Source organism: Pan paniscus, chromosome 16 (assembly GCF_029289425.2).
Source record: "Pan paniscus chromosome 16, NHGRI_mPanPan1-v2.0_pri, whole genome shotgun sequence".
NCBI lineage: Eukaryota > Metazoa > Chordata > Mammalia > Primates > Hominidae > Pan > Pan paniscus.
The window spans coordinates 30121995-30149043 of NC_073265.2; the positions used below are offsets into that span (position 1 = coordinate 30121995).

The window sequence follows — 27049 nt, forward strand, 5'->3', positions numbered from 1 at the left end:
AAAAAAAAATAGTTTACTTTAAAAAAAACCAAAAACTAAAAAACTCAACCATAGCCCTGACATTGAATCACGGCAGTAATATCTTGCCTCCAAAATGTCCATCACAGCTGTATATGGCTTTAGACTTGTAAAAGTGCTGCAGTCTGCCCTGTCTCATAAGAACCAAGTGACATGGCTTAGGAGAGGGGTGTGTCTGAGAAGGTGTGGCTGTGTGTGTGTGTGTGTGTGCGTGCGTGTGTCTATTCCCATTTTATCAGTGAGTATAGGGGACCTGCCCCAAGATGAAAGAAACTAGTAAGTGGCAGTCTGTTCCAGAATGAACAAGCAAACCACAGGTCCACCCTCAGGCGTGGTCAAGTTGTTTTTTTTTTTTTAAGATAGAGTCTGGCTCTGTCGGCCAGGCCACAGTGCAGTGGCAAGATCTTGGCTCACTACAACCTCTGCCTCCTAGTTCAAGCAATTCTCCTGCCTCAGCCTCCCAAGTAGCTAGGACTACAGGCGTGGACCACCACGCCCAACTACTTTTTGTATTTTTAGTAGAGATGAGGTTTCACCATGTTGACCAGGCTGGTCTCGAACTGCTGACCTCAGGTGATCCACCTGCCTCGGCCTCCCAAAGTGCTGGGATTACAGGCATGAGCCACTGCGCCCAGCCAGTGTTGTCAAGTTTTATTAGGTATTTTTGTTAATTCCATATCTTAAGTTTACTGAAAACACTGGAATGCCTATAGCAAAACCTGGACAAGAATAAACCAAAAGAAACCAACCCCCTACCCTACCACCACAATTATTCCGCTGGCAAATAAGGGATTAACAAAAGAACACCACGGCCAGGTACGGTGGCTCACGTCTGTAATCCCAGCACTTTGGGAGGCTGAGGCAGGCAGATCACCTGAAGTCAGGAGTTCAAGAGCAGCCTGGCCAACATGGTGAAACCCTGTCTCTACTAAAAACACAAAAATTAGCTGGGCATGGTTGCATGCACCTGTAATCCCAGCTACTTGGGCAGCTGATGTAGGGAGAATCGCTTGAACCTGGGAGGCGGAGGTTACAGTGAGCTGAGATCACGCCACTGCACTCCAGCCTAGGAGACAGAGCGAGACTCCATCTCAAAAAAATTAAAAACAAAAACGAAAGAACACCAGTGGTGGGGAAAAGTTCTTCCAAGGGCTCCATCCAGAGAGAGGTTGTTTGTGAGTGAATGCACTCTCATTGTCTTTTTCTGTTTCTTCTGCATACTCCAGTCCAAGACCCCCAAAATCAGGCCTGCTGCTTAGGATGAGCTCAGAGACTGAGATGGGCAGGTCAGAAAGCTTTGAAATAAAAACAGAATTCAAGAAAAAGAATTTTATATTTAACACTTGCTTACCAACATACTGATAATAATAATTATATATTATATATAACAATATATAATTATATATTATAATATAGTTATATGATACAATAATAATAATACAATAACTTGACTACCCACTTTCTGAGCTTTCAGTGGAAATTGGGCCACCATAGGTTTTTCTCTTCCTTTTTCTTTATTTTATGCATTTTATTTATTTTCTTTGTTGAGACAGAGTCTTGCTGTGTCACCCAGGCTGGAGTACAGTTGTGCGATCAGGGCTCACTGTAGCCTCGACCTCCCAAGCTCAAGTGATCCTCCTGCTTCAGCTTCCTCAGTATGTGGCACCACAGGTGCATGCTACCACACCTGTCTAACTTTTTAATTTTTTTGTAGATACTGGGTCACCCTATGTTTCCCAGGTTGTTCTCAAACTCCTGGGCTCAAGCAATCCTCCTGCCTCAGCCTCCCAAAGTCCTGGGATTATAGGGGTGAGCCACGACACCCAGCAACACAGATTTTTCTCTATTTCCATGTGCTTGTGTCCTTGGAGGGAGTTTGTGGCAAATTTACCCAGCTGGGCTGAGTTTGCCCCATGGTGCTGCTGGTCAACCCTTCAAGTCCATTTCCTCAGTCCCCACACCCTCTAGACCACCCTTGGGCTCAGGCTGGCTCCTGGACTTCTGTCCTGTCTTCCCTGCTCCCTCGCACCCAGCCTTGGCCTCCGCTTCTCCCTTCATTTCTCTCCACCTCGCCATCCAGCTGATCCCACCGCTACTGCCCCCTTCCAACCTCTCTTTCCGCTCAGATCTTGCACCCAAGCCCTAGCTTTTTAAATGCCTGCAAGAGTTGCCACCTAAAACCTTTATCTAAAAAACTCCCCTACTAACTTCCTTATTTTCTCTTATTTTTATTTTATTTTTATTTTTGAGAGTCTGGCTCTGTCACCCACGCTGGAGTGCAATGGTGCAATCTCAGCTCCCTGCAACCTCTGCCTCCTGAGTTCAATTGATTCTCCTGCCTCAGCCTCCTGAATAACTGAGATTACAGGTGTGCACCACCACTCCTGGTTAATTTTTGTATTTTTAGTAGAGAGGCGGTTTCACCATGTTGGCCAGGCTGGTCTTGACCTCCTGAGCTCAAGTGATCTGCCTGCCTCGGCCTCCCAAAGTCCTGGGATTACAGGCGTGAGCCACCATGCTGGCTCTATTTAATTAATTAATTAATTAATTAATTAATTTATTTTTTTTGAGATGGAGTCTAGCTCTGTCGCCCAGGCTGGAGTGCAGTGGCACAATCTCGGCTTGCTGCAACCTCCACCTTCGGGTTCAAGAGATTCTCCTGCCTCAGCCTCCCAAGTAGCTGGGATTACAGGTGCCCACCACCACGCCCAGCTACTTTTTGTATTTTTAGTACAGACGGGGTTTCACTGTGTTGGCCAGGCTGGTCTCGAACTCCTGACCTCATGATCTGCCCACCTCGGCCTCCCAAAGTGCTGGGATTACAAGCGTTAGCCACCGCGCCTGGCCATTTATTTATTTATTTTTAGAGATGAGGGGTGTCTCGCTCATCTCTGGACTCAAACTCCTGGCCTCAAGAGATCCTCCTGCCTCAGTATCCTAAGTAGCTGGGATTACAGGCGTGCCCCACTGCATCCAGCACCTCAGTATGTTTTTGAGATTCACTCATGCTGTTGTGTATAAGAGTAGCTTGTTTTTTTGTGCTTTTTAATTTTTACTTTACTTATTTTTTTTTTTAGAGATGGGGTCTCTGTTGCCAGGCTGGAGTGCAGTGACATGATCATGACTCCACTGCAGCCTTGAACTCCTGGGCTCAAGAATCCTCCTGCCTCAGCCTCCCAAGTAGCTGGGACTATAGGCACATGCCACCACACCCGGACAGTTCTTTTTTTTTCTTTGCTGAGTAATATTCCATTATATGGATATACCACAGTTTGTTTATTCTCTTTTTTTTTTTGAGATGTAGTTTTGCTCTTGTTGCCCAGGCTGGAGTGCAGTGGTGTGATCTTGGCTCACTGCAACCTCCTCCTCCCAGGTTAAAGTGATTCTCCTGCCTCAGCCTCCCAAGTAGTTGAGATTACAGGAGCCTGTCACCACGCCCGGCTAATTTTTCTATTTTTGGTAAAGATGGGGTTTCCCCATGTTGGCCACGCTGGTCTGAAACTCCTGAACTCAGGTGATCCTCCCACCTCGGCCTCCCAAAGTGCTTGGATGACAGGTGTGAGCCACCGCCGCACCCAGCCTGTTTATTCTCTTGATCGACATTTGACTTGTTTCCAGTTGCAGCTATTATGAATAATGCTGCTATAAACATTCATGTACAAATCTTTGTGTGGACATATTATTTTCATTTCTCTTGGATAAATACCCAGATATTGAATTGCTGGGTCATGAGGTAAATATGCATGTTAAGTGGCTGTTAGTAGTTGTACCATTTTATATTCCCACCAGCATTTTATGACACCTCCAGTTGCTCCACAACCTCACAACACTTGGTGTTGTTGGTTTTTAATATTTTGGCGCTGGGCACGGTGGCTCACGCCTATAATCCCAGCACTTTGGGAGGCTGAGGTGGGCAGATCACTTGAGGTCAGGAGTTTGCGACCAGCCTGGCCAACATGGTGAAACCCCGTCGCTACCAAAAATACAAAAATTAGTTGGGCAGTGGTGGGTCCCTGTAATCCCCACTACACAGGAGGCTGAGGCAGGAGAATTGCTTGAACCTGGGAGGCAGAGGCTGCAGTGAGCCGAGATCGCGCCACTGCACTCCAGCCTGGGCGACAAGAGCCAGACTCCATTTCAAAAAAAAAAAAAAAAAAATTGGCCAGGCGTGGTGGCTCACACCTGTAATCCCAGCACTTTGGGAGGCTGAGGCGGGTGGATCACGCGGTCAGGAGTTTGAGGCCAGCCAGACCAAGATGGTGAAAGCACGTCTTTACTAAAAATACAAAAATTAGCTGGGCACGGTGGTGGGTACCTGTAATCCCAGCTACTTGGGAGGCTGAGGCAGGAGAATCGCTTGAACCCAGGAGGTGGAGGTTGCAGTGAGCCGAGATCCTGCCACTGCACTCTAGCCTGGGCGACAGAGCAAGACTCCATCTCAAAAAAAATTTTTTTAATTAAAAAAATATTTTGGATTTTGTTGCTGTTGTATTGTTGCTGTTTATTTTATTTTATTTGTTTTTTTGAGTCTCGGCTCACTGCAACCTCTGCATCCAGTGTTCAAGCAATTCTCCTACCTCAGCCTCCTGAGTAGCTGGGAGTACAGACGCGCTCTACCATGCCTGGCTAATTTTAGTATTTTTAGTAGAGATGGGGGTTTCACCAAGTTGGTCAGGCTGGTTTCGAGCTTCTGACCTCGTGATCCTCCCGCCTCAGCTTCCCAAAGTGTTGGGATTACAGGCGTGAGCCACCATGCCTGGCCTGCTGTTGCTTTTAATACTAAATCTCATCATTTTTTAAAAGCTTGAAAACAGGCTGTGCACAGTGGCTCATGCCTATAATTCCAACACTTTGGGAGGCCAAGACAGGGGGATTGCTTGAACCCAGGAGTTCTAGACTAGCCTGGGCAATATAGCAAGACTCTGTTTCAGTTATTTTTTTAAGTTTGAAAACAGTTTCTGCAATAGGTCATACGGATGAATATATAGTTAACTCATATATACGCGTGTGATATAGTGTGTGCATGTGATGCACGTTAACATGCCAAGTCATGCATTCATTCAGCAGGCACTTCCCAAGTACTTACAGTGTGTCAGGCCTTATGATCTAAAAGGTTGTCAGGGCTGGAAGGATGAGAGGTGGCTATTAGATTTCACATTAATCAGATGAGGTTCCCTGGCTTCAACATCTTTTGAAATATCTTCTAGACTACTAAAGGATAGGTAAGAAGCATAGCACCCAGCTCTGAGGCAGTGCTCTGAAAACCATTATTTCCTGAGCACTGACCTCAAAGATCTCTAAATGGACCACAACAAGGGTTTGGCATTTTTTTTTTTTTTTTTTGAGACGGAGTTTTGCTCTTGTTGCCCAGGCTGGAATGCAATGGCGTAATCTTGGCTCACTGCAACCTCCACCTCCTGAGTAGCTGGGATTATAGGTGCACACCACCACGCCTGGCTAATTTTTGTATTTTTAGTAGAGACAGAGTTTCACCATGTTGGTCAGGCTGGTCTCGAACTCCTGACCTCAGGCGATCCACCCGCCTCGGCTTCCCAAAGTGCTGAGATTACAGGTGTGAGCCACTGCACCTGGCTGGGTTTGGCTTTTAGAGAATCACAGAATATTAGAGATGGTTAAGTTCCCCCTTCACAATTTACAGGTGAGAAAAGAAAAGCGTAGCTCAGAGGGGGTAGGGGACTTGTCCAAAGGTGTTGGCTAAGTTGGGTTTCATATCTGAAAACAAGAGGGGCTTTAAGAGCTTGGCCAAGGAGGCCACTGGAGAAACAGCATGGAGAGTGGTAGTGGGGAGAGCAAAAACCAGCAGGGTGAGGGTGGGGCTCCTGGCAGATGTGGTGCTGGCACAAAGCATTGACTCTCCATTTCCCATGCTCCCTAAAGAAGCTTGTAAACTATGCTGACAACTCAAACATTTCATCTTTTTTTTTTTCTTTTTTTGAGATGGGGTTTCGCCCTGTCACCCAGGCTGGAGTGCAGTGGTGTGATCTCAGCTCACTGCAGCCTTGACCTCCTTGGCTCAAGCCATCCTCCCACCTCAGCCTCCTGAGTAGCTGAGACCACAGGCATGCGCCACCACGCCTGGCTCATTTTTGTATTTTTTTTTTTTGTAGAGATGGGGTCTTACTATGTTGCCCAGGCTGGTCTGGAACTCCTGTTTTTGTTTTTGTTTTTTTTTTAGACAGAGTCTCGCTCTTGTCGCCCAGGCTGGAGTGCAATGGCGCAATCTCGGCTCACTGCAACCTCTGCCTCCCAGCTTCAAGCGATTCTCCTGCCTCAGCCTCCCGAATAGTTGGGAATACAGGTGCCTGCCACCAAGCCCAGCTAATTTTTATATTTTTAGTAGAGACGGGGTTTCACCGTGTTGGCCAGGCTGGTCTCAAACTCCTGACCTCAGGTGATCCACCCGCCTTGGCCTCCCAAAATGCTGGGATTACAGGTGTAAGCCACCGCGCCCGGCCACTCCTGGTCTTAAGTGATCCTCCTGCCTCAGCCTCCCAAAGCCCTGGGGCTCCAGGTCTGAGCCTGTGATGGAGTGGTGTGTGATAAGCTTCTTCTCCTAAAGCAGGGGCCGGGCAGTAGGAATGCAAGGGGACCTGCCATTTGTTTACAGGTACCTAGACCTGCTGGTCACCTTTAGGAAAGAGCCCAACGCAGTTGGGGATCTGGAAACTGATTCCCTTAAAATAATTTCTACCCTCTGTCACTTGGGAGACCCTTTCATACCCCTAAGGATGCGTGAACCCCTGTTTGAGGACCCCTGGTTTGAGGATGCTCTCATTTCTGACCTAGACAAGTGAGGCCACTGGGCCTGCAGTCCTGAGGGCGGTGGGGGGATGAAAGAGAGCAGCTTGGCTAGAAGCTCCCTCAGTGAGAGAAGGGATGACAGTAGCAGGGAGGGGATACTTTTTGAGAATTGGGGCGATTCAGGTAGGTTTAGACACATGCAGAAGGGAGCCAAACATGAGGGAGAAGAAAGAAGGGCGTGGAGAGCTGTTCTGAACAGGCCAAGGGTCTTCTTTCCTCAGCATATTTTAATGGAAGCCAACAACTGTGCTAGGCCCTGTGCCAGGAAGTGGTGTGCTAGAGACACTTGTCCCTGTCTGGTGAGAATTAGAGAAGACAGGGGCCTGGTCCTGGCAAGGGGAGGAGTATCAGGGAAGCCATTCTAGAGGGAGCAAATCCTCAACACCAGACACTCTAATGTCCAAATGGGTGTGGTGCATTTTGGAAACATCTTTAGATCAGCATGACTGGGGCTCTGAGCAATGAAAACAGATGGAATTTAACTGGGGATGGGGCAAAGGACTGCTAGGTTTTCTTTCTTAGTAAGTCTTTTTTTTTTTTTGAGACAGCAGGCTCACTCTGTCACATAGGCTGGAGTGCAGTGGCACAATCTCAGCTCACTGCAACCTCTGCTTAGCGATTCTTCAGGCTCAGCCTCCCGAGTAGCTGGGACTACAGGTGTGCACCACCATGTCTGGCCAGAATGCCAGAATTCCAAAGGATTTATGCAGATACTTCACCCTCAAGGAAGCAAAAACTCCCACCCCTTAAGTGCAGGGTGTGTAGTGACTTCCTTCCAAACAGTACAGCATGGAAAGGAGGGAAAAGAGTAACTCTGTAGTGGAGAATCCTGACAAGCACTATCTTGGTCAGGTGATCAGTCATGATGATAAATCATGTTGATAGTGTGTATCCTCGATATAATAGAGAGGTGTTGATAATGGTTCTTTATCTCCCCAAACCATAAATAGCCCTAGTCTAAACATGAAAAAAAATTAAATGAATTCCAACAGACAGCATTCAACAAAATACTTGCCTAGTACTCAAAATTATCAAGGTAATCAAAAACAAGGAATATCTGAAAAACTTAAAAACTGCCAGTCAAGAGCAGTCCAAGGAGACATGACGACTGTTTTTCCCTATATATAACCTGTGATAAAATTTAATTTATAAATTAGGCCCACTGTGAGATTAACAACAACAATAATATAGGACAGTTATAACAGACTGTAATAAAAGCTATGTAGGCCAGACGAGGTGGCTCATGCCTGTAATCCCAGCACTTTGGGAGGCCAAGGCAGGCAGATCACCTGAGGTCGGGAGTTCGAGACCAGCCTGACCAACATGGAGAAACCCTGTCTCTACTTTTAAAAATACAAAATTAGCTGGGCATGGTGGCACATGCCCGTAATCCCAGTTACTTGGGAGGCTGAGGCAGGAGAATCACTTGAACCCGGGAGGCGGAGGTTGTGGTGAGCCGAGATAGCGCCATTGCACTCCAGCCTGGGCAACAAGAGTGAAACTCCGTCTCAAAAAAAAAAAAAAAAAACAAGTTATGTGAGGCTGGGTGCGGTGGCTCACACCTATAATCCCAACACTTTGGGAGGCTGAGGCGGGCAGATCACCTGAGGTCATGAGTTGGAGACCAGCCTGGCCAACATGGTGAGACCCCATCTCTACTAAAAATACTAAAATTAGCCAAGCATGGTGGTGGGTGCCTGTAGTCCCAGCTACTCGGGAGGCAGAGGCAGGAGAATTGCTTGAACCCAGGAAGTGGAGGTTGCAGTGAGCCGAGATTGCACCATAGCACTCTAGCCTGGGCAACAGATCAAGACTCCATCTCAAAAATAAATAAATAAATAAAAGTTAGGTGAATGTGTTCTCACTCTCTCAAAACATATTATTCTATTATCCACACCTATTTCAGACTGCTATTGACTGCAGGCAACTGAAAGCCCAGAAAGCAAAACTCCAGATAAGGGGGAACTGCTGTACTTCAAATGGACACAGGCATCAATGAAAGAGCCTCCGGCAGGGCGCAGTGGCTGATGCCCGTAATCCCAGCACTTTGGGAGGCCAAGGCGGGCAGATCACAAGGTCAGGAGATCGAGACCATCCTGGCCAACATGGTGAAACCCGTCTCTACTAAAAATACAAAAATTAGCTGGGCGTGGTGGTGCGCCCTTGTAGTCCCAGCTACTCACGAGGCTCAGGCAGGAGAATTACTTGAACCAGGGAAGCAGAGGTTGCAGTGAGCCAAGATTGCACCACTGCACTCCAGTCTGGTGACAGAGCCAGACTCCGTCTCAAAAAAATAATAATAATAAATAAAATAAAATAAAAAAGAGAGACTCTAGTGGCCCAAACAGGAACAATCTGAGTAATAATATAAAGTAGTATTGGTGGGTTCTGGAAGTTAAAAATAAATAAATAAAAATAGACCTGGAGCGGTGGCTCATGCCTGTAAACCCAGTACTTTGGGAGGCCAAGGTGAGTGGATCACTTGAGGTCAGGAGTTCGAGACCAGCCTGGCCAACATGGTGAAACCCCGTCTCTACTAAAAATACAAAAATTAGTCAGGTGTGGTGGCACACGCCTGTAATCCCAGCTACTTGGGAGGCTGAGACAGGAGAATTGCTTGAACCCAGGAGGCGGGGGTTGCTGTGAGCCGAGATTGCACCACTGCACTCCAGCCTGGCCAACAGAGTGAGACTCAGTCCCAAAAAAAGAATAAATAATAAATAAATAAAAAAAGAAAAAAATGTCCATAATTCTCTACTGATATAAATAAATAGGAAAGGGGTGGAAAAAAAAACACTACATTTGAGAATCCTGAAGAACACTCCTTCAGCCAGGTAATCAAGAGTAAGATCAATAGTGTTAAGTCAAGCTGATATGCACCTTCATTTAGTATGATGAGAATGTAGTGTGGAATGCTGGATGAGATCCTGTTCCAGAAAAAGGGCATTCAAACTAAGGGCTGGGCACGTTGGCTCACACCTGTAATCCCAGCACTTTGGGAGCCCAAAGCAGGCAGGTAGCTTAAGCTTAGAAGTTCAAGACCAGCCTGGGCAACATGGGAAAACCATCTCTCTACAAAAAAAATACAAAAATTAGCTGGGCATGGTGGTGTGCACCTGTAGTCCACGCTACTTGAGGGGCTGAGGCAAGAGGATCGCTTGAGCCCAGGAGGTCAAGGCTGTCAGGCCGGTCCTGGTAGCTCACACCTGTAATTCCAGCACTTTGGGAGGCCGAGGCGGGTGGATCGCCTGAGATCAGGAGCTCAAGACCAGCCTGGCCAACATGGTGAAACCCCATCTCTACTAAAAATACAAAAATTAGTTGGGCATGGTGGCGCATGCCTGTAATCCCAGCTACTCGGGAGGCTGAGGCAGGAGAATCGCTTGAACCTGGGAGGTGGAAGTTGCAGTGAGCCGCATCAAGCTACTGCACTCCAGGCTGGGTGACAGAGCGAGACTCTGTCTCAAAACAAAACAAAACAAAAAAAGGCTGCAGTGAGCCATGATTGAGCCAGTGCACTATAGCCTGGGCTACAGAGTGAGACCCTGTCTAAAAAGAAAGAAAGAAAAAAAAAACACTAAGGAAATTTGAATAGAGTATGAACTTTAGTTAATAATAATATGTCAATATTGGTTCATTAATTTTAACGATGGCACCATACTAATGTAAGATATTCATACTAAAGGAGACTGCACATGAGATATATAGGAACTCTCTGAACTATCTTCTCAATTTTTCTGTAAATTTTATTTTATTTTATTTATTTATTTTTTTGAGACAGAGTCTCACTCTGTCGCCCAGGCTGGAGTGCAGTGGCACGATCTTGGCTCACTGCAAGCTCCGCCTCCCGGGTTCACGCCATTCTCTTGCCTCAGCCTCCTGAGCAGCTGGGACTACAGGCGCCCGCCACCACGCCCGGCTAATTTTTTTTGTATTTTTAGTAGAGACAGGGTTTCACCATGTTAGACAGCATGGTCTCGATCTCCTGACCTTGTGATCCGCCCGCTTCGGCCTCCCAAAGTGCTGGGATTACAGGCGTGAGCCACTGCGCCCGGCCTGTAAATTTTAAATTATTTCAAACAGAAAATCTTTTTTTTTTTTTTTTTAATAGAGACAAGTTCTCACTATGTTGCCCAGGCTAGTCTTGAACTCCTGGACTCAAGTGATCCTCCTGCCTCAGCCTCCCAAACTGCTGGGATTACAGGGGTGAGCCACTGCACCCAACCAGAAAATTTATTTTTAATTAAGTCAATTAAATCATTCCTTTTAATCTTGGTCTTAACTAAGTCAACAATTACTACTGGTAGTTAACTTGTATAGAGCATTTTGTATTGAGGCACAGCTTTGGGTGATTTGCATAATATGCTATTATACTCACAATACTCACCTTACAAATATAGAAACTGAGACATGAGAGAGCTCATTCATGCAACTTTTAACAACTGTTTATGAGTGAGTTAGTGAGTGTCCTGGAAGAGTTTGCCCATGGTCTTGGCTCCTCCAGGGAGTGCCCTGCAGTTGTCTCATGTGCCACTGTCCAGGCTGAGCTCAATCAAGTGACCCTACCCCTCTTCACCGGGATCCTCCTCCTTGACCATTATGTCACTGCCACCATCTGCCAGGTCTCCCCAGGAGTCATCCTGCACTCTTCTGTCACTTCTCAAATCTAACTTGACACCAAGTCCTGGGGGCCCTTCTTCGGAAAGTTCTCCCCAGCCTATGTTCTTTCTCCTGTTTGGGTCCTCACTGCTTCTCCTTTGCTTCTGCTCGGGTCTCATCTGCTCTGAGGGGATCTCCACCTAAGCCACCACCCATTTTTCCAGAACCCACATCATATACTCTCTCAACCCCAACCAAAACCTTCCCATGGCCCATTGAATAACTTTGCAACCTGGCCACAGCCCGCCTCATTCCCTCCACTCCCTAGCACTCCAGCGTTGTACCCCAAAATCACACTGCTTGCAGGCCATTGCTGTTTTCTTTTCCTTTCCTTTCCTTTTTCCTTCCTTCTTTGCTTTCTGTTTTTCTTTTTTTGAGGCAGAGTCTCACTCTGTCACCCAGGCTGTAGTGTAGTGGCACAACCTTGGTTCACTGCAACCTCTGCCTCCCAGGTTGAAGCGATTCTCCTGCCTTAGCCTCCCGAGTAGCTGGGACCACAGGCATGCACCACCACACCTGGCTAGTTTTTGTATTTTTAATAGAGATGGGGTTTTGCCATGTTGGCTAGGCTGGTCTCAAACTACTGGACTCAAGTGATCCTCCCACCTTAGCCTCCCAAAGTGCTGGAATTACAGGTGTGAGCCACCGTGCTCAGCCCTGCTCTTGGTTTTCTTGAGGACTGCATAATACCTTCTCTTTTTGCCCTTAGAGGTCCTACATGCTCTTCAAGTCTTAGGTCAAATTCAACTGCTTTCTTACACAGATCCTCTCTCTCATTGGCTTAGCAGTCACCTGTTACCTGTCTCATGGTAACTGCTACAATGACTCTGAGGACTAGAGGCTGGTGCGTATGTCTCTAGCTGTGAGTTCCCTAAGGCACCTCTGTATCTTCATGCTCAGAAATCACTGGGTTATTTCCTGCAGTTTCTATCAAAGCAAAATGTCCACACTGCATCATTAGGGGCCCCCAAATGGCCAGAATAAGAAAAGCCAGCTGGGTGCAGTGGCTCGCACCTGTAATCCCAGCTACTGGGAAGGCTGAGACAGGAGAATGGTTTGAGCCCAGGTGTTTAGATGAGCTATGATCACATCACTGCACTCCAGCCTGGGTGACAGAGCAAGATCCCATCTCTAAAAAGAGTTCTGAGGGATCCAGAGAGGCTTCAGGAAGGAGGAGGACTTGAGAGAGACTGTCAGATGAAAGTCACATTTAGAGTTTATTAAGCACATGCTCCATGTTGGGCATTATACTATAGCAGTGAGCTTTCACGTGGATCCCTCATTTACTTCTCAGCACAGACCTACTAGGTAGGTATTTGTCTCTGTAGATGAGGAAACTGAAGCTAAGAGCATCAACTGTGCAGTGTCACAGCTAGCAAGTGGCTGGGCAGGGATAAGAGATACAGCTTGCCCTTGGAGATCATACATGCACTTCAAGTCTTGGGTCAAATTCAGCTGCTTTCGCACAGGAATCCTCTCTTTTGATGCCCTAGCAGTCATCCCTTACCTGTCTCATTGCAACTGCCACACTGATTCTGTGGCTCTCAAAGAATCCAAAGTCCAGCCTAAGAACTGAAGAATGAGTAGGTGGAAATGCACTGTGGTAATCAACGCATAAGGGAGACTGTACTGAGTCTGCCACAAACAGGGTCCACCCAGGCCTATCCCATACATCCCGGAGAGCCATGGAGCCCAACAATGGGGTGCTGGGGTCCCTGAGGCCATGGCTGGAAGTACTCTGTGTCCCTAAGGCAGCACTCCTATGCTGACCTCCAACTGCTAATGGGCTCCGTGCAGCAGGGACAACCCTCTGCACAGTCCAGACCTGAGGGCAGATGGCAGGTGACCTGGGGGTGAAGTGTTATGTATGGAGCAGGGCAGCTCCCTGTCTGGGATCACTTTTCTTAGAGGAAGCCTCCTGCCTATTGTCCTGCTCCTGCACTTCCCTCCTGGGACCTGGCAACCTCAGGTGGGAAGGCTGCATTGAGGCTGCAGGCTTGGTCAAGAGAAGCAGGACCCTGGTGCGAAGGGAAATGAGCCTGGACGGCATACCTGTCACCTGCCCCAGGACTAGTGCCCCTCCAAGCCAGAGAGCCCAGATAGCCCTCAGTGGGGCTGGTGAGAGTCACAGTTCTCCGCACGTGGCCAGGAAGTTGAGCAAGAGTAACCCAACCACATAAGGTATGGTGCAAACCTGGAAACTTCTGAGAGCAAAGGGATGCTCTTAGTTGTTAGGCGGGGGCCGCCCAGCAGAGCCAGGACGGTGGCCACCCTAGTCTAGAGCCTTCCACTTTAGCAAGGTAGAATCCAAGGGCCCCAGAAGGGAACAGACTCCATCTGGGTCGCCTAAGCAGGTGAGAGAGGAAAACCCAACCACAGTCGCGCCCCAGCCCTCGCAGGTCCCTGGCTGAGGACTCCCCTCTCCACCTCAGGCTGGGCGGCCCACGCCTTCACGCTTGCTCCCACTTGTCCCTCGTTCTTGCTAGGCTTGGCAGGTATTTGTTCCCCGCTCCTTCACGCTCTCAGTGCCGTGGCCACGTCGCTGGGTACGCCCCACCAGGCAAGAGACATTTTCCGTCTTGTTCTCTGCCACGTCCCCAGAGCCTGGAACAGTGCTTGGCACAGAGTGGACGCTCATTCGTGGAGTAAGTGCCTGATGGATAATCCATCACTTGCTTTTCTAGTATGAATGGTCTGTTTACGGGTCCAGCGCCCCTGCTGGCTTACGACCTTTTCCAGGGCGGGGAGGGGCTGTCCTCATCTCTGTGACCCCAGCGCTCAGCCCAAGGCCTGGCACAGAGTAAGTGCTCAACCACATTTTGGTGAATGAGTGAATGGAAGCGGCCCAGCAACCCTGAGCCAAGGAGCCACTGTGGGGCAGGTCAGGGCGGTTCCTGGCACAGGGCTTCCCACTGGCCTGGCCACCAGCTCTGCGGTCTCCTGGAAGCTGGGGGGCCTTTGGGTAAGGGAGAAGAGTGGCCAGGACTTGTCTGCGTGTGCCCTGTGACGGTGGGATAGAGACAGCGATTGGATTGAGGAACGGGAGGTTCCCCGAGGCTGTTTAGAGAGGCGGGAGCGGGAGCTGGTCAGGGAGGCTGGACAGACCACCCGAGGGAGCGGAGCTTGGGCACGAAAGCCAAAACTGGGCGGCGCGGGGCGGGTGGGGAAGGCCGGCTGAGAAAGCCGGGATTGCCTCCTGGTGTCAAAGCTCGGAACTGCAGCAGGATCCTGGGGGCGGGGCTTGTGTTCAGCAGCACTCGCCACGCGCCCAGCCCTCAGCCCTCGTCTCGCCTTCTGCTGGCTGGCCTGGCGACGTTGTGCGCCAGCGTACGCGGGGCTCTGAGAACCCGGAAGTTACGTTTTAGGCCCGCGTCACGGGGGCGGGAGTCAGCTGAGCTGCCGGGGCGAGGTTGGGATCACCTGGCACCGGCTGAAGGGAGCCTGTGATTTTTTTGTAGCGGGGGCGGGGAGTAGGGTGCAAGACTGCGCCAGATTCAAGGACGAGGGCTGCCCTATTATCTCGCTGCATAAGGCAAGAGCAAGAGGATCCTCAGGATTTTAAAGAGGAGGCGACGGCTGCAGGTTCCCAGGATCTGTCAGAGGCTGGGGAGTTACAGCTTCCATTCTGGGGCGACGGGGACCCCGGGGGGGTAGCCCTTTTGTAATCCCCAGGCCCCGGACAAAGAGCCCAGAGGCCGGGCACCATGGCGTCCATCCTGGATGAGTACGAGAACTCGCTGTCCCGCTCGGCCGTCTTGCAGCCCGGCTGCCCTAGCGTGGGCATCCCCCACTCGGGTAAGGAAGAGGAGGGTGCCGCTGCCCCTTTCGGCTCTCCTAGCATTTGCGTGGGAGCAGCGAGGAGGGCAGCTCCAAGAGCTCGGGGTCATCCCCTGGGCCGTGCCTTCCGGGTCTAGGCCCCTGATTCTCCTCAGGCTCTCTTGGCCCCCAGCTGGTGGATAGTCGAAGTTTGAAAGAGCAACGGGAGCTGCCGCGTGATCTAGGCTCTACCGCTAGGGTCCTTTTGAGAGGGAATTGGGGCCCAGATAAGGAATTACTCACCTACAGGGCGCAGTTGGGCTGTTGGGAGAACTTAGAATGGGCTCCCGGCTTCTGCTGATGCTTTTCCCACCAGGCCCTTTCTGGAGGTGGGAGGGAAGGAATGGACAAAGAAAGTGGTGAAGGCGGAGTATTGCAGAGGAAGAAGGGAGGGTCCCAGAGGGAATTTTGTCGCTGAACGGGGAAAATGGAGATGAAATCTTTTTGGCCTTGGCTATAGCTGGGTGCAGCCTGGAGTTTTGGGACGTTTTTGTAGAAAGTAGTGAGTCTCCAGGAGAATGAGGGCGTAGGGAGCCCTGGGGAACTGTTCCAGTGAGTGGAGTTAACGAATTGGAGCTGCTTTCACTCTAGTCTTTACCTTCATTCAATGCTCAAAATATCCCAGCACTTGCCAACTCTACACTGAGGCTCATTACCGCATGGGCAGGGAGGGGGGCAGAGAATGGGGCTATACTACTTCAGTTCAGCTGGGATTGCTGAGCCAAAGACCTGATAAGGGAGAATACCCAGACCACCAGTCCCGTCCCACCCCCACGCAGCCCCATTACCAGTGGGAGCAGGTATGTCATGCTGTGACAGCATCTTAAGGGTTCAAAGAATCAACCCCTCACTGCTGTCAGAGTGTGGAAAGAGCTCCAGACCTCTATTGTAAAGGTGACCAGCAAACGACTTGATATCAAACTATTTGTTAACCAAGGTCCTGGGGACAGGAATATGTCAGGAAAGTGGCGAGGAGCACTGTGGTGTTTTTTCTGCCTCTCCTTGCCCTTCACCTGTCTCTTCCACAGCTAATCTTCTTGTCATTCCTTACCTGTAGGGTATGTGAATGCCCAGCTGGAGAAGGAAGTGCCCATCTTCACAAAGCAGCGCATTGACTTCACCCCTTCCGAGCGCATTACCAGTCTTGTCGTCTCCAGCAATCAGCTGTGCATGACCCTGGGCAAGGATACACTGCTCCGGTAATCAAGGGCTCACAGAGCTTAGGAGTAGGGACTAGAGAGGTGTTTGGGGACTGTTAACTCACTGGGCCTTTCTTCTATTCCAGGCAAGTAAAGCAGTGAATTTGGAGTTTTCAGGAAATATCCTATCCCTTTCCAAAGAGAACCAATACAGGGTAGTGGTTAAGTATCTGGCCTGGCAGGGCATGGTGGCTCACACCTATCATCTCAGCACTTCGGGAGGCCAAGACAAGAGGATCACATGAGATCAGCAGTTTGAGACCAGCCTGGGCAACATAGTGAGACCCCCATCTCTACCAAAACAAATTTTTAAAAATTAGCTAGATGTGATGGTGCAGTCCCAACTACTGGGGAGGCCGAGGCAAGAGGATCACTTGAGCCCAGGAGTTCAAGGCTGCAGTGAGCTGTGTTTGCACCACTGTACTCCTGTCTCTTTAAAAAAAAAAAAGTCAGGTGCAGTGGCTCACACCTGTTATCCCAGCACTTTGGGAGGCTGAGGAGGGTGGATCACCTGAGGTCAGGAGTTCGACACCAGCCTGGCCAACATGGTGAAACGCTGTTTCTACTAAAAATACAAAAGTTAGCCGGGCGTGGTGGCAGGCGCCTGTAATCTCAGCTACTGGGGAGGCTGAGGCAGGAGAATTGCTGGAACCTGGGAGCCGGAAGTTGCAGTGAGCTGAGATTGCACCATTGAACTCCAGCCCAGGCGACAACAGTGAGACTCCGTCTCAAAAAAAAAAAAAAAAAAAAAGGAAAAGGAAAAAAAAACTGTTTAGGAGTGTAGACTTAAGAGTATTAGAGTATTGATTGCAGCATTCTTGTGGTGGGAAAAACTGGATCCATGCTGAATGCTCATCAATAGGAAAATGGTGATTAAACTGTAATTCAGCCACAAAATAGAATATAATGCAGTTGTTTAAAAAAATGAATTATCCTGGCTGGGCGAGGTGGCTCACGCCTGTAATCCCAGCACTTTGGGAGGCTGAGGCAGGCAGATCACCTGAGGTCGGGAGTTCAAGACCAGCCTGGCCAACATGGAGAAACCCCGTCTCTACTAAAAATATAAAATTAGCAGGGTGTGGTGGCAGGTGCCTGTAATCCCAGCTATTTGGGAGGCTGAGGCAGGAGAATGGCTTGAACCTGGGAGGCAGAGGTTGCAGTGAGCCGAGATCATGCTCACTGCACTCCAGCCTGGATGACAAGAGCAAGACTTTGTCTGAAAAAAAAAAAAAAAAAAGTTATCCTGGAAAGCTGGGTTTGGGGGTAAAAACAAAAAAAGTTAGAGCTATATCGATTGACTAGTGGAATGTTCATGAAATATCATTCATTTAGAAAATTTACAAATTAAGACACATACACATATGTGCAATATGAAGGCATTTTTATAATGACAGCAACAAAACCACCCTATTTATGTTATGAGTATGAAAAAAGATGTTAACATGAATTTTCTCAGTTGGGAATAACAGGAGTTTGAGAAGAAAATTAAGTCATTCTTTATACATCTTTGCATCGATTCTTTAGTTAGAACAAGCATATAATTTGGAAAGAATTTCATAAGGAAAATATAAACAGGAGTACTTCTCAAGGTTTTTGTCAAGATTAATTAGATAATACTAGATTGATGAAGCTCTTGGCATGGTGCTTGGTATATAAAAGTGCCCAGTAACTATGAGCTACTCTTTGTTGTTCCCTTCTTACCTCAGCAATCTGGGATATCTCTGCCTATCTTCCCAGATGCACTGGAGATCTTTTTGTTTTCTTCCTTCAAGTCTGATTCTTTTTTGAGCAGAGGGGAAAAACTTCTCCTTAGTGATTTCTCAAAATAAGGTGAGGGAGCTTGCAGAGCTGAGAGGGTTTTTGTTGTTGTTGTTTGTCTTTTTTCTTTTCTTTTTCTTTTTATTTTTTTTGAGACAGAGTCTCGCTCTGTCACCCAGGCTGGGGTGCAGTGCCTCGATCTCGGCTTACTGCAAGCTCCGCCTCCCGGGTTCATGCCATTCTCCTGCCTCAGCCTCCCCAGTAGCTGGGACTACAGGCGCCTGCCACCACGCCCGGCTAATTTTTTGTATTTTTAGTAGAGATGTGATTTTACCGTGGTCTCAATCTCCTGACCTTGTGATCTGCCCGCCTCGGCCTCCCAAAGTGCTGGGATTACAGGCGTGAGCCACCATGCCCGGCCTTTTTTTTTTTTTTTTCCCCCTTTTCGTGGAGAACACGGTCTTGCTATATTGCCCAGGCAGGCCTCAAACTCCTGGGCTCAAGCTATCCTCTCGCCTCTGTGCCCCTAAAAGCTGAGATGACAGGTGTGAGCCACTGCACCTGGCAAGAGAGTTCTTAAGTAGGGCCCTGTATATTTTTCAAGGCTACTCCATAGGCAGAGCTGCTGTATTCAGCAATTTCTTTTTTTTTTTTTTTTGAGATGAGGTCTCACTCTGTTGCCCAGGTTGGAATGCAGTGGTGTAGTCTCAGCTCACTGCAACCTCTGCCTCCCGGGCTCAGGTGATCTCCCACCTCAGCCTCCCAAATAGCTGGGACCACAGGTGTGTACCACCACACCTCGCTCATTTTCTTGTATTTTTTGTAGAGATGGGATTTCGCCATGTTGCCCAGTCTGGTCTCAAACTCCTGAGCTCAAGCAATCTACCCACCTCGGACTCCCAAAGTGCTGGGATTACAGGCTGAGCCAGTGCACCTGGCCTGTATTCAGCATTTTATGCGTAGATGTATATTTCAGGGAAGTAAGTCTATGGCTTTTATCAGATTATTAAAGAAGATCATGATCCAAAAAAGGATCTTCCCTTCTCTAAAGTGATGGTGACGCTTGTCCCCACAGCATTGACTTGGGCAAGGCAAATGAGCCCAACCACGTGGAGCTGGGACGTAAGGATGACGCAAAAGTTCACAAGATGTTCCTTGACCATACTGGTAAGTGACAGTGGAGATCTGAGGAGGGGGTCTCTGGTCAGTCACTGCCTGGGTGGGTGGGCTCTGAGGGTGGTGTAGGGGCCAGGAGGAGGCTGAGGGTGGGAACGGCAGCATCCACTGGGGCGCCATGCTCTCCCCACTCCAGGCTCTCACCTGCTGATTGCCCTGAGCAGCACGGAGGTCCTCTACGTGAACCGAAATGGACAGAAGGTACGGCCACTAGCACGCTGGAAGGGGCAGCTGGTGGAGAGTGTGGGTTGGAACAAGGCACTGGGCACGGAGAGCAGCACAGGCCCCATCCTGGTCGGGACTGCCCAAGGCCACATCTTCGAAGCAGAGCTCTCAGCCAGCGAAGGTGGGCTTTTCGGCCCTGCTCCGGATCTCTACTTCCGCCCATTGTACGTGCTAAATGAAGAAGGGGGTCCAGCACCTGTGTGCTCCCTTGAGGCCGAGCGGGGCCCTGATGGGCGTAGCTTTGTTATTGCCACCACTCGGCAGCGCCTCTTCCAGTTCATAGGCCGAGCAGCAGAGGGGGCTGAGGCCCAGGGTTTCTCAGGGCTCTTTGCGGCTTACACGGACCACCCACCCCCATTCCGTGAGTTTCCCAGCAACCTGGGCTACAGTGAGTTGGCCTTCTACACCCCCAAGCTGCGCTCCGCACCCCGGGCCTTTGCCTGGATGATGGGGGATGGTGTGTTGTATGGGGCATTGGACTGTGGGCGCCCTGACTCTCTGCTGAGCGAGGAGCGAGTCTGGGAGTACCCAGAGGGGGTAGGGCCTGGGGCCAGCCCACCCCTAGCCATCGTCTTGACCCAGTTCCACTTCCTGCTGCTACTGGCAGACCGGGTGGAGGCAGTGTGCACACTGACCGGGCAGGTGGTGCTGCGGGATCACTTCCTGGAGAAATTTGGGCCGCTGAAGCACATGGTGAAGGACTCCTCCACAGGCCAGCTGTGGGCCTACACTGAGCGGGCTGTCTTCCGCTACCACGTGCAACGGGAGGCCCGAGATGTCTGGCGCACCTATCTGGACATGAACCGCTTCGATCTGGCCAAAGAGTATTGTCGAGAGCGGCCCGACTGCCTGGACACGGTCCTGGCCCGGGAGGCCGATTTCTGCTTTCGCCAGCGTCGCTACCTGGAGAGCGCACGCTGCTATGCCCTGACCCAGAGCTACTTTGAGGAGATTGCCCTCAAGTTCCTGGAGGCCCGACAGGAGGAGGCTCTGGCTGAGTTCCTGCAGCGAAAACTGGCCAGTTTGAAGCCTGCTGAACGTACCCAGGCCACACTGCTGACCACCTGGCTGACAGAGCTCTACCTGAGCCGGCTTGGGGCTCTGCAGGGCAACCCAGAGGCCCTGACCCTCTACCGAGAAACCAAGGAATGCTTTCGAACCTTCCTCAGCAGCCCCCGCCACAAAGAGTGGCTCTTTGCCAGCCGGGCCTCTATCCATGAGCTGCTCGCCAGTCATGGGGACACAGAACACATGGTGTACTTTGCAGTGATCATGCAGGACTATGAGCGGGTGGTGGCTTACCACTGTCAGCACGAGGCCTACGAGGAGGCCCTGGCCGTGCTCGCCCGCCACCGTGACCCCCAGCTCTTCTACAAGTTCTCACCCATCCTCATCCGTCACATCCCCCGCCAGCTTGTAGATGCCTGGATTGAGATGGGCAGCCGGCTGGATGCTCGTCAGCTCATCCCTGCCCTGGTGAACTACAGCCAGGGTGGTGAGGTCCAGCAGGTGAGCCAGGCCATCCGCTACATGGAGTTCTGCGTGAACGTGCTGGGGGAGACTGAGCAGGCCATCCACAACTACCTGCTGTCACTGTATGCCCGTGGCCGGCCGGACTCACTACTGGCCTATCTGGAGCAGGCTGGGGCCAGCCCCCACCGGGTGCATTACGACCTCAAGTATGCGCTGCGGCTCTGCGCCGAGCATGGCCACCACCGCGCTTGTGTCCATGTCTACAAGGTCCTAGAGCTGTATGAGGAGGCCGTGGACCTGGCCCTGCAGGTAAGCCAGTACGTCTTGACCCCAACTGGGAGAGGGACCCAAAGAGCAGTAGCTTTAGATGCGGAAGGGCTTGGGGGCCATGGCTAGAGGGTGCTGGCTTCCCTTGCAGCGAGGGAAGGTTAAGAGCATGGACTGTTAAGTCAGATTTGAATTCTGGCTATGCCACTTACTAAGCTGTGTGACCTTGGGTTAGTTTCTGAACCTCTCTGTGCTCAGATTATTTGGCCACAAAAGGGGGTCAGTGTTATAGTACATTTACCTCATAGGGTTGATAAAGTTCTGTGTATGAAAAGTACTCAGGGCTGGGTGTGGTGGCTTGCGCCAGCACTTTGGGAGGCCGAGGTGGGCGGATCACAAGGTCAGGAGTTCGAGACCAGCCTGACCAACATGGTGAAACCCCATCTCTACTAAAAATGTAAAAATTAGCCGGACATTGTGGTGCATGCCTGTAATCCCAGCTACTCAGGAGGCTGAGGCAGGAGAATCGCTTGAACCTGGGAGGTAGAGGTTGCATTGAGCTGAGATCACGCCATTATACTCCAGCCTGGGTAACAGAGCAAGACTCCGTCTCAAAAAAAAAAAAAGAAAAAGAAAAATACTCGGGGCCGGGCGCGGTGGCTCATGCCTATAATCCCAGCACTTTGGGAGGCCAAGGTGGGTGGATCACCTGAGTTCAGGAGTTCGAGACCAGCCTGGCCAACATGTCGAAACCCTGTCTCTACTGAAAATACAAAAGTTAGCTGGGCGTGGTGGCACGCACCTGTAATTCCAGCTACTCAGGAGGCTGAGGTAGGAGAATCACTTGAACCTGGGAGGAGGAGGTTTCAGTGAACCAAAATCGCACCACTGCACTCCAGCCCGGGCAACAGAGTGAGATTCTGTCTCAAAAAGAAAAAAAGAAAAGTACTTAGAACACTGCCTGGTACATGCACGTCAGCAGAAGAGGAGGGTGCTGCATCGCGTGAAGTGCTATTTAACATGCAGTTCCTAGGCCTGAACTCAGGACTTACTGAATCAGAATGTCCGGGGGCAGGGCTCAAAAATTTGTATTTTGAATATGTTTCCCAGGTGATTTCTTTCTTTTTTTTTTTTTGAGACGGAGTCTTGCTCTGTTTCCCAGGCAGGAGTGCAGTGGCCCAATCTCGGCTCACTGCAAGCTCAGCCTCCCAGGTTCACGCCATTCTCCTGGCTCAGCCTCCCGGGTAGCTGGGACTACAGGCGCCCGCCACCACACCCGGCTAATTTTTTTGTATTTTTAGTAGAGACGGGGTTTCACTGTGTTAGCCAGGATGGTCTCGATCTCCTGACCTCGTGATCTGCCTGCCTTGGCCTCCCAAAGTGCTGGGATTACAGGCCTGAGCCACTGCGCCCAGCCTCCCCGGTGATTTCTAACTTCACTAAAATTGGAGCCCTACTACTCTAAGTAGCTTTTACATAGCTGTGGCAGGGGCAGGCCCCCTTGCTTCCAGGAGCGCTGGGAATCCTGCCTCGGGGCCTCTCCTCGGCCATCTCTCTCTCCCATAGTCTCCATGTTGGGCAGGGAGGGGCTTGGCCCTAAAGCCCATGCTCTCCCCACAGGTGGATGTGGACCTGGCCAAGCAGTGTGCAGACCTGCCTGAGGAGGATGAGGAATTGCGCAAGAAGCTGTGGCTGAAGATCGCACGGCATGTGGTGCAGGAAGAGGAAGATGTACAGACAGCCATGGCTTGCCTGGCTAGCTGCCCCTTGCTCAAGATTGAGGATGTGCTGCCCTTCTTTCCTGATTTCGTCACCATCGACCACTTCAAGGAGGCGATCTGCAGCTCACTTAAGGCCTACAACCACCACATCCAGGAGCTGCAGCGGGAGATGGAAGAGGCTACAGCCAGTGCCCAGCGCATCCGGCGAGACCTGCAGGAGCTGCGGGGCCGCTACGGCACTGTGGAGCCCCAGGACAAATGTGCCACCTGCGACTTCCCCCTGCTCAACCGCCCTTTTTACCTCTTCCTCTGTGGCCATATGTTCCATGCTGACTGCCTGCTGCAGGCTGTGCGACCTGGCCTGCCAGCCTACAAGCAGGCCCGGCTGGAGGAGCTGCAGAGGAAGCTGGGGGCTGCTCCACCCCCAGCCAAGGGCTCTGCCCGGGCCAAGGAGGCCGAGGGTGGGGCTGCCACAGCAGGGCCCAGCCGGGAACAGCTCAAGGCTGACCTGGATGAGTTGGTGGCCGCTGAGTGTGTGTACTGTGGGGAGCTGATGATCCGCTCTATCGACCGGCCATTCATCGACCCCCAGCGCTACGAGGAGGAGCAGCTCAGTTGGCTGTAGGAGGGTGTCACCTTTGATGGGGGGTGGGCAATGGGGAGCAGTGGCTTGAACCCACTTGAGAAGGCTGCCTCCTAGGCTCTGCTCAGTCATCTTGCAATTGCCACACTGTGACCACGTTGACGGGAGTAGAGTAGCGCTGTTGGCCAGGAGGTGTCAGGTGTGAGTGTATTCTGCCAGCTTTTCATGCTGTTCTTCAGAGCTGCAGTTATGCCAGACCATCAGCCTGCCTCCCAGTAGAGGCTCTTCACCTGGAGAAGTCAGAAATCTGACCCAATTCCACCCCCTGCCTCTAGCACCTCTTCTGTCCCTGTCATTCCCCCACACACGTCCTGTTCACCGAGAGAGAGAGAGAGAGAGCACCTTTCTTCCGTCTGGTCACTCTGCGGCCTCTGGAACCCCAGCTCTTCTCTCTCAGAAGAAGCCTTCTCTTCCTCCTGCCTGTAGGTGTCCCAGAAGTGAGAAGGCAGCCTTCGAAGTCCTGGGCATTGGGTGAGAAAGTGATGCTAGTGGGGGCATGCTTTTGTGGACACTGTCTGGGGCTCCAGTGTGAAGGGTGCCCTGGGGCTGAGGGCCTTGTGGAGGATGGTCGGTGGTGGTGATGGAGGTGGAGAGCATTAAACTGTCTGCACTGCACTGGTGGCTTTGTGTCGATGCTGGGCCGAGCGGTGTGTGAGTGATCTCCAGGCGGGGCTGGAGTGTCACAGGGAGGCTGCCAGGCCCTACATGCCCCCACACCTTGGCACGCAGTCCTTCACCTTGTCCGCCAACTCTGCCTCTCCAGGGCTCATTGGGGATTGCAGCCAACCAGCCTGAATTGTGAAGCAGGGGCTGTTCTTCCCTTTGGCCAGCAGATGGTGCTGCTCCCCACAGAATCCTTGGCTTTCCGGCAGCTGGGAGCAGTGATTTCTGTCACTCTATTAGTGCTTGCTTCCTCCCCACTTGTCGCAAGAATTTTCTTGGAGTCGCCCGGGCATGGTAGCTCACGCCTATAATCCCAGCACTTTGGGAGGCTGAGGTGGGCAGATCACAAGGTCAGGAGATCGAGACAATCCTGGCTAAAACGATGAAACCCCGTCTCTCCTAAAAATACAAAAAATTAGCCGGGCGTGGTGGCAGGTGCCTGTAGTCCCAGCTACTCGGGAGGCTGAGGCAGGAGAATGGCGTGAACCCGGGAGGCAGAGTTTGTGGTGAGCTGAGATTGCGCCATTGCACTCCAGCCTGGACGACGGAGCAAGACTCCATCTCAAAAAAAAAAAAGAATTTTCTTGGAATCTCCACTGTCTAACCATAACTTCAAGCCCCTCATTCTTCCTCCCTCGAGTAGCCCTCAGGCATGCTAGATTTTGCTTGCCCCTCTGCCAGCTTGGATCCCCGCCTTCCCAGCTCCTGCCTGGCTTTAAGATGGCCCTGCCACTATCTGCCATTTAACCACAACGTTGAGGCCCAGCATGAAGGTGAAACTGCTGTGGCCTGTATCCATGGCATTTGGCAGACATGTTTTCTCATCTTGCTCCTGTGACCTGCTCCTCCCCACAAATTACACATCTTTAGTTGTGGCTAAATCCTAGGGAGTCCTGGAATGGGGTCTCCCCGTGACATCAGCAGAGCACCCTTTGCCCCATGGACCGGTGTTCACAGTGCACTGCCCAGCTCTCTGGGTGTGATCTGTCAGCTGGCAAAACAGTTCCTGCAGTCAGGCCAACCTCGCTGGCCACTGCAGGCTGCTTTCCCCTCCAGTCTAATCCTCTTCCTAGCCAGGCATGGGGTCTCACACTTGTAGTCTTAGCTACTTGGGAGTCTGAGGAAGGAGGATGGCTTGAGCCCAAGAGATGGAAGCTGCAGTGAATTATGATTGTGCCACTGCACTTCACCTGGGTGACAGAGCAAGAACCCTCTTTTTTTTTTTTTTTTTTTTTTTTGAGATGGCGTCTTGCTCTGTCACCCAGGCTGGAGTGCAGTGGTACAATCTTGGCTCACTGCAACCTCCGCCTTCTGGGTTCAAGGATTCTCCTGCCGCAGCCTCCCTAGCAGCTGGGATTACAGGTGCACATCACCACGCCTGGCTACTTTTTTTATTTTTAGTACAGACGGGGTTTCACCATGTTGGCCAGGCTGGTCTCGAACTCCTGACCTCAAGTGATCCGCCCGCCTCAGCCTCCCAAAGTGCTAGGATTACAGGCATGAGCCACTGTGCCCAGCTAGAACCCCCCCGCCTTTTTTTTTTTTTTAAGAATTTTATCTCTGGCAATACAGGTTGAACTTTGCTGCAGAATTCCCTAACCACTAGAACAAGAGGATCTCTTCATGGACTCTGTTAGCTGAGAGGGCTGGAAGCTGCCCATTTTTGATGACCCCTCAGACTCCCGTCTTCCTCCAGAAGCAGAAGTGGGAGCAGATGTGGGGGAGGGGTCCCATTGAGTAGAGGGCATCCCAATTCTGTTCTTCGCACTGTCCCAGGAGGTTTGGAGGGCTCCTGCTTCCTTCTCCCCATGTGGCCTAGGCTCCCCTTACACCTACCATAGTCATCCGAGGGCTCGGGGTCTTTGTCCCCTGACAGTGAGTATAAAGCTTTAGCCTACCTCTGAAGGGGTCACTTTCTTAGAGAAAACAGACTGGGGCCTCTGTCTTTGCACATAATGGGTGCCTAATACTTGTTAGTTAAACAAACACTGCCCTATTGCTCCCTGCTCCCAGAGGGCTTGGCTAAAGCAGCTTGGGACACCCCTGCCCCTTCTGTCTTCTCCTAAGCCAGCCCATCTGGTCCTAGGCTGCTTCCTCTTTCCTGGGAAAAGGCCCCAGGCTTCCCTGGCAGGGACAGAATAGGGTTCCGGTGAGTCAGGGCAACGGGAAGCCACAGCTCTTAGATCCCTGGAAGCCAAGCAAGACATGGAATGGAGAGCAGAGCGGAGGCCCTCAGGGCTTTGGCCCTAAGCCTGGGGGAGGGCCAGAGGGGGGTGGGGTGGGGGAGCAGCTGCGTGGGCAGGGGCCAAGATGAATGAGCTACTCCTGGAGCGGTCACTGGAAATAGAAGGAGTGGCCACAGGCAGTGACGCTGGGACCAGGGCAGGAGGCCTGTAAACAAGGAAGCCACCTGGGGGAGACGCAGGGCGGCCACTGGTCCTGGGGAGCAGGTGCTTCCTGAGGCCCGCCCTGGAGAGGGCCCTGGGGGCCGCCCCGCCGAGTCTGCAGTGGGCACTAGGGGGCGCCGTCTACCGGCTTCCCGAGCCCACCGCTCCCTACCCTGGCTCCCGGGGGTGTGGCCGCCGGAGGGTGTGCCGGCCCAGAGTCCC

General features: G+C 51.1%; 1 protein-coding gene across 2 annotated transcripts; it reads left to right on the forward strand.

Annotated features, from left to right (window-relative positions):
• Positions 1 to 14283: 14283 nt before the first annotated feature.
• On the forward strand, positions 14284 to 24392 carry VPS18 (VPS18 core subunit of CORVET and HOPS complexes). Of its 2 annotated transcripts, none has more exons than XM_003826602.4 (5): positions 14284 to 15294; positions 16373 to 16514; positions 19348 to 19439; positions 19585 to 21455; positions 23034 to 24392. In XM_003826602.4, the coding sequence occupies exons 1-5, from the start codon at positions 15204 to 15206 to the stop codon at positions 23757 to 23759; spliced, it is 2922 nt and encodes a 973-aa protein (XP_003826650.1). In that variant the 5' UTR covers positions 14284 to 15203; the 3' UTR covers positions 23760 to 24392. The 2 variants fall into 2 exon arrangements, with proteins under 2 accessions (XP_003826650.1, XP_054954623.1); XM_055098648.2 differs by lacking the exon at positions 14284 to 15294 and adding an exon at positions 16601 to 16792 and having other exon boundaries at positions 16377 to 16514.
• Positions 24393 to 27049: the final 2657 nt, after the last annotated feature.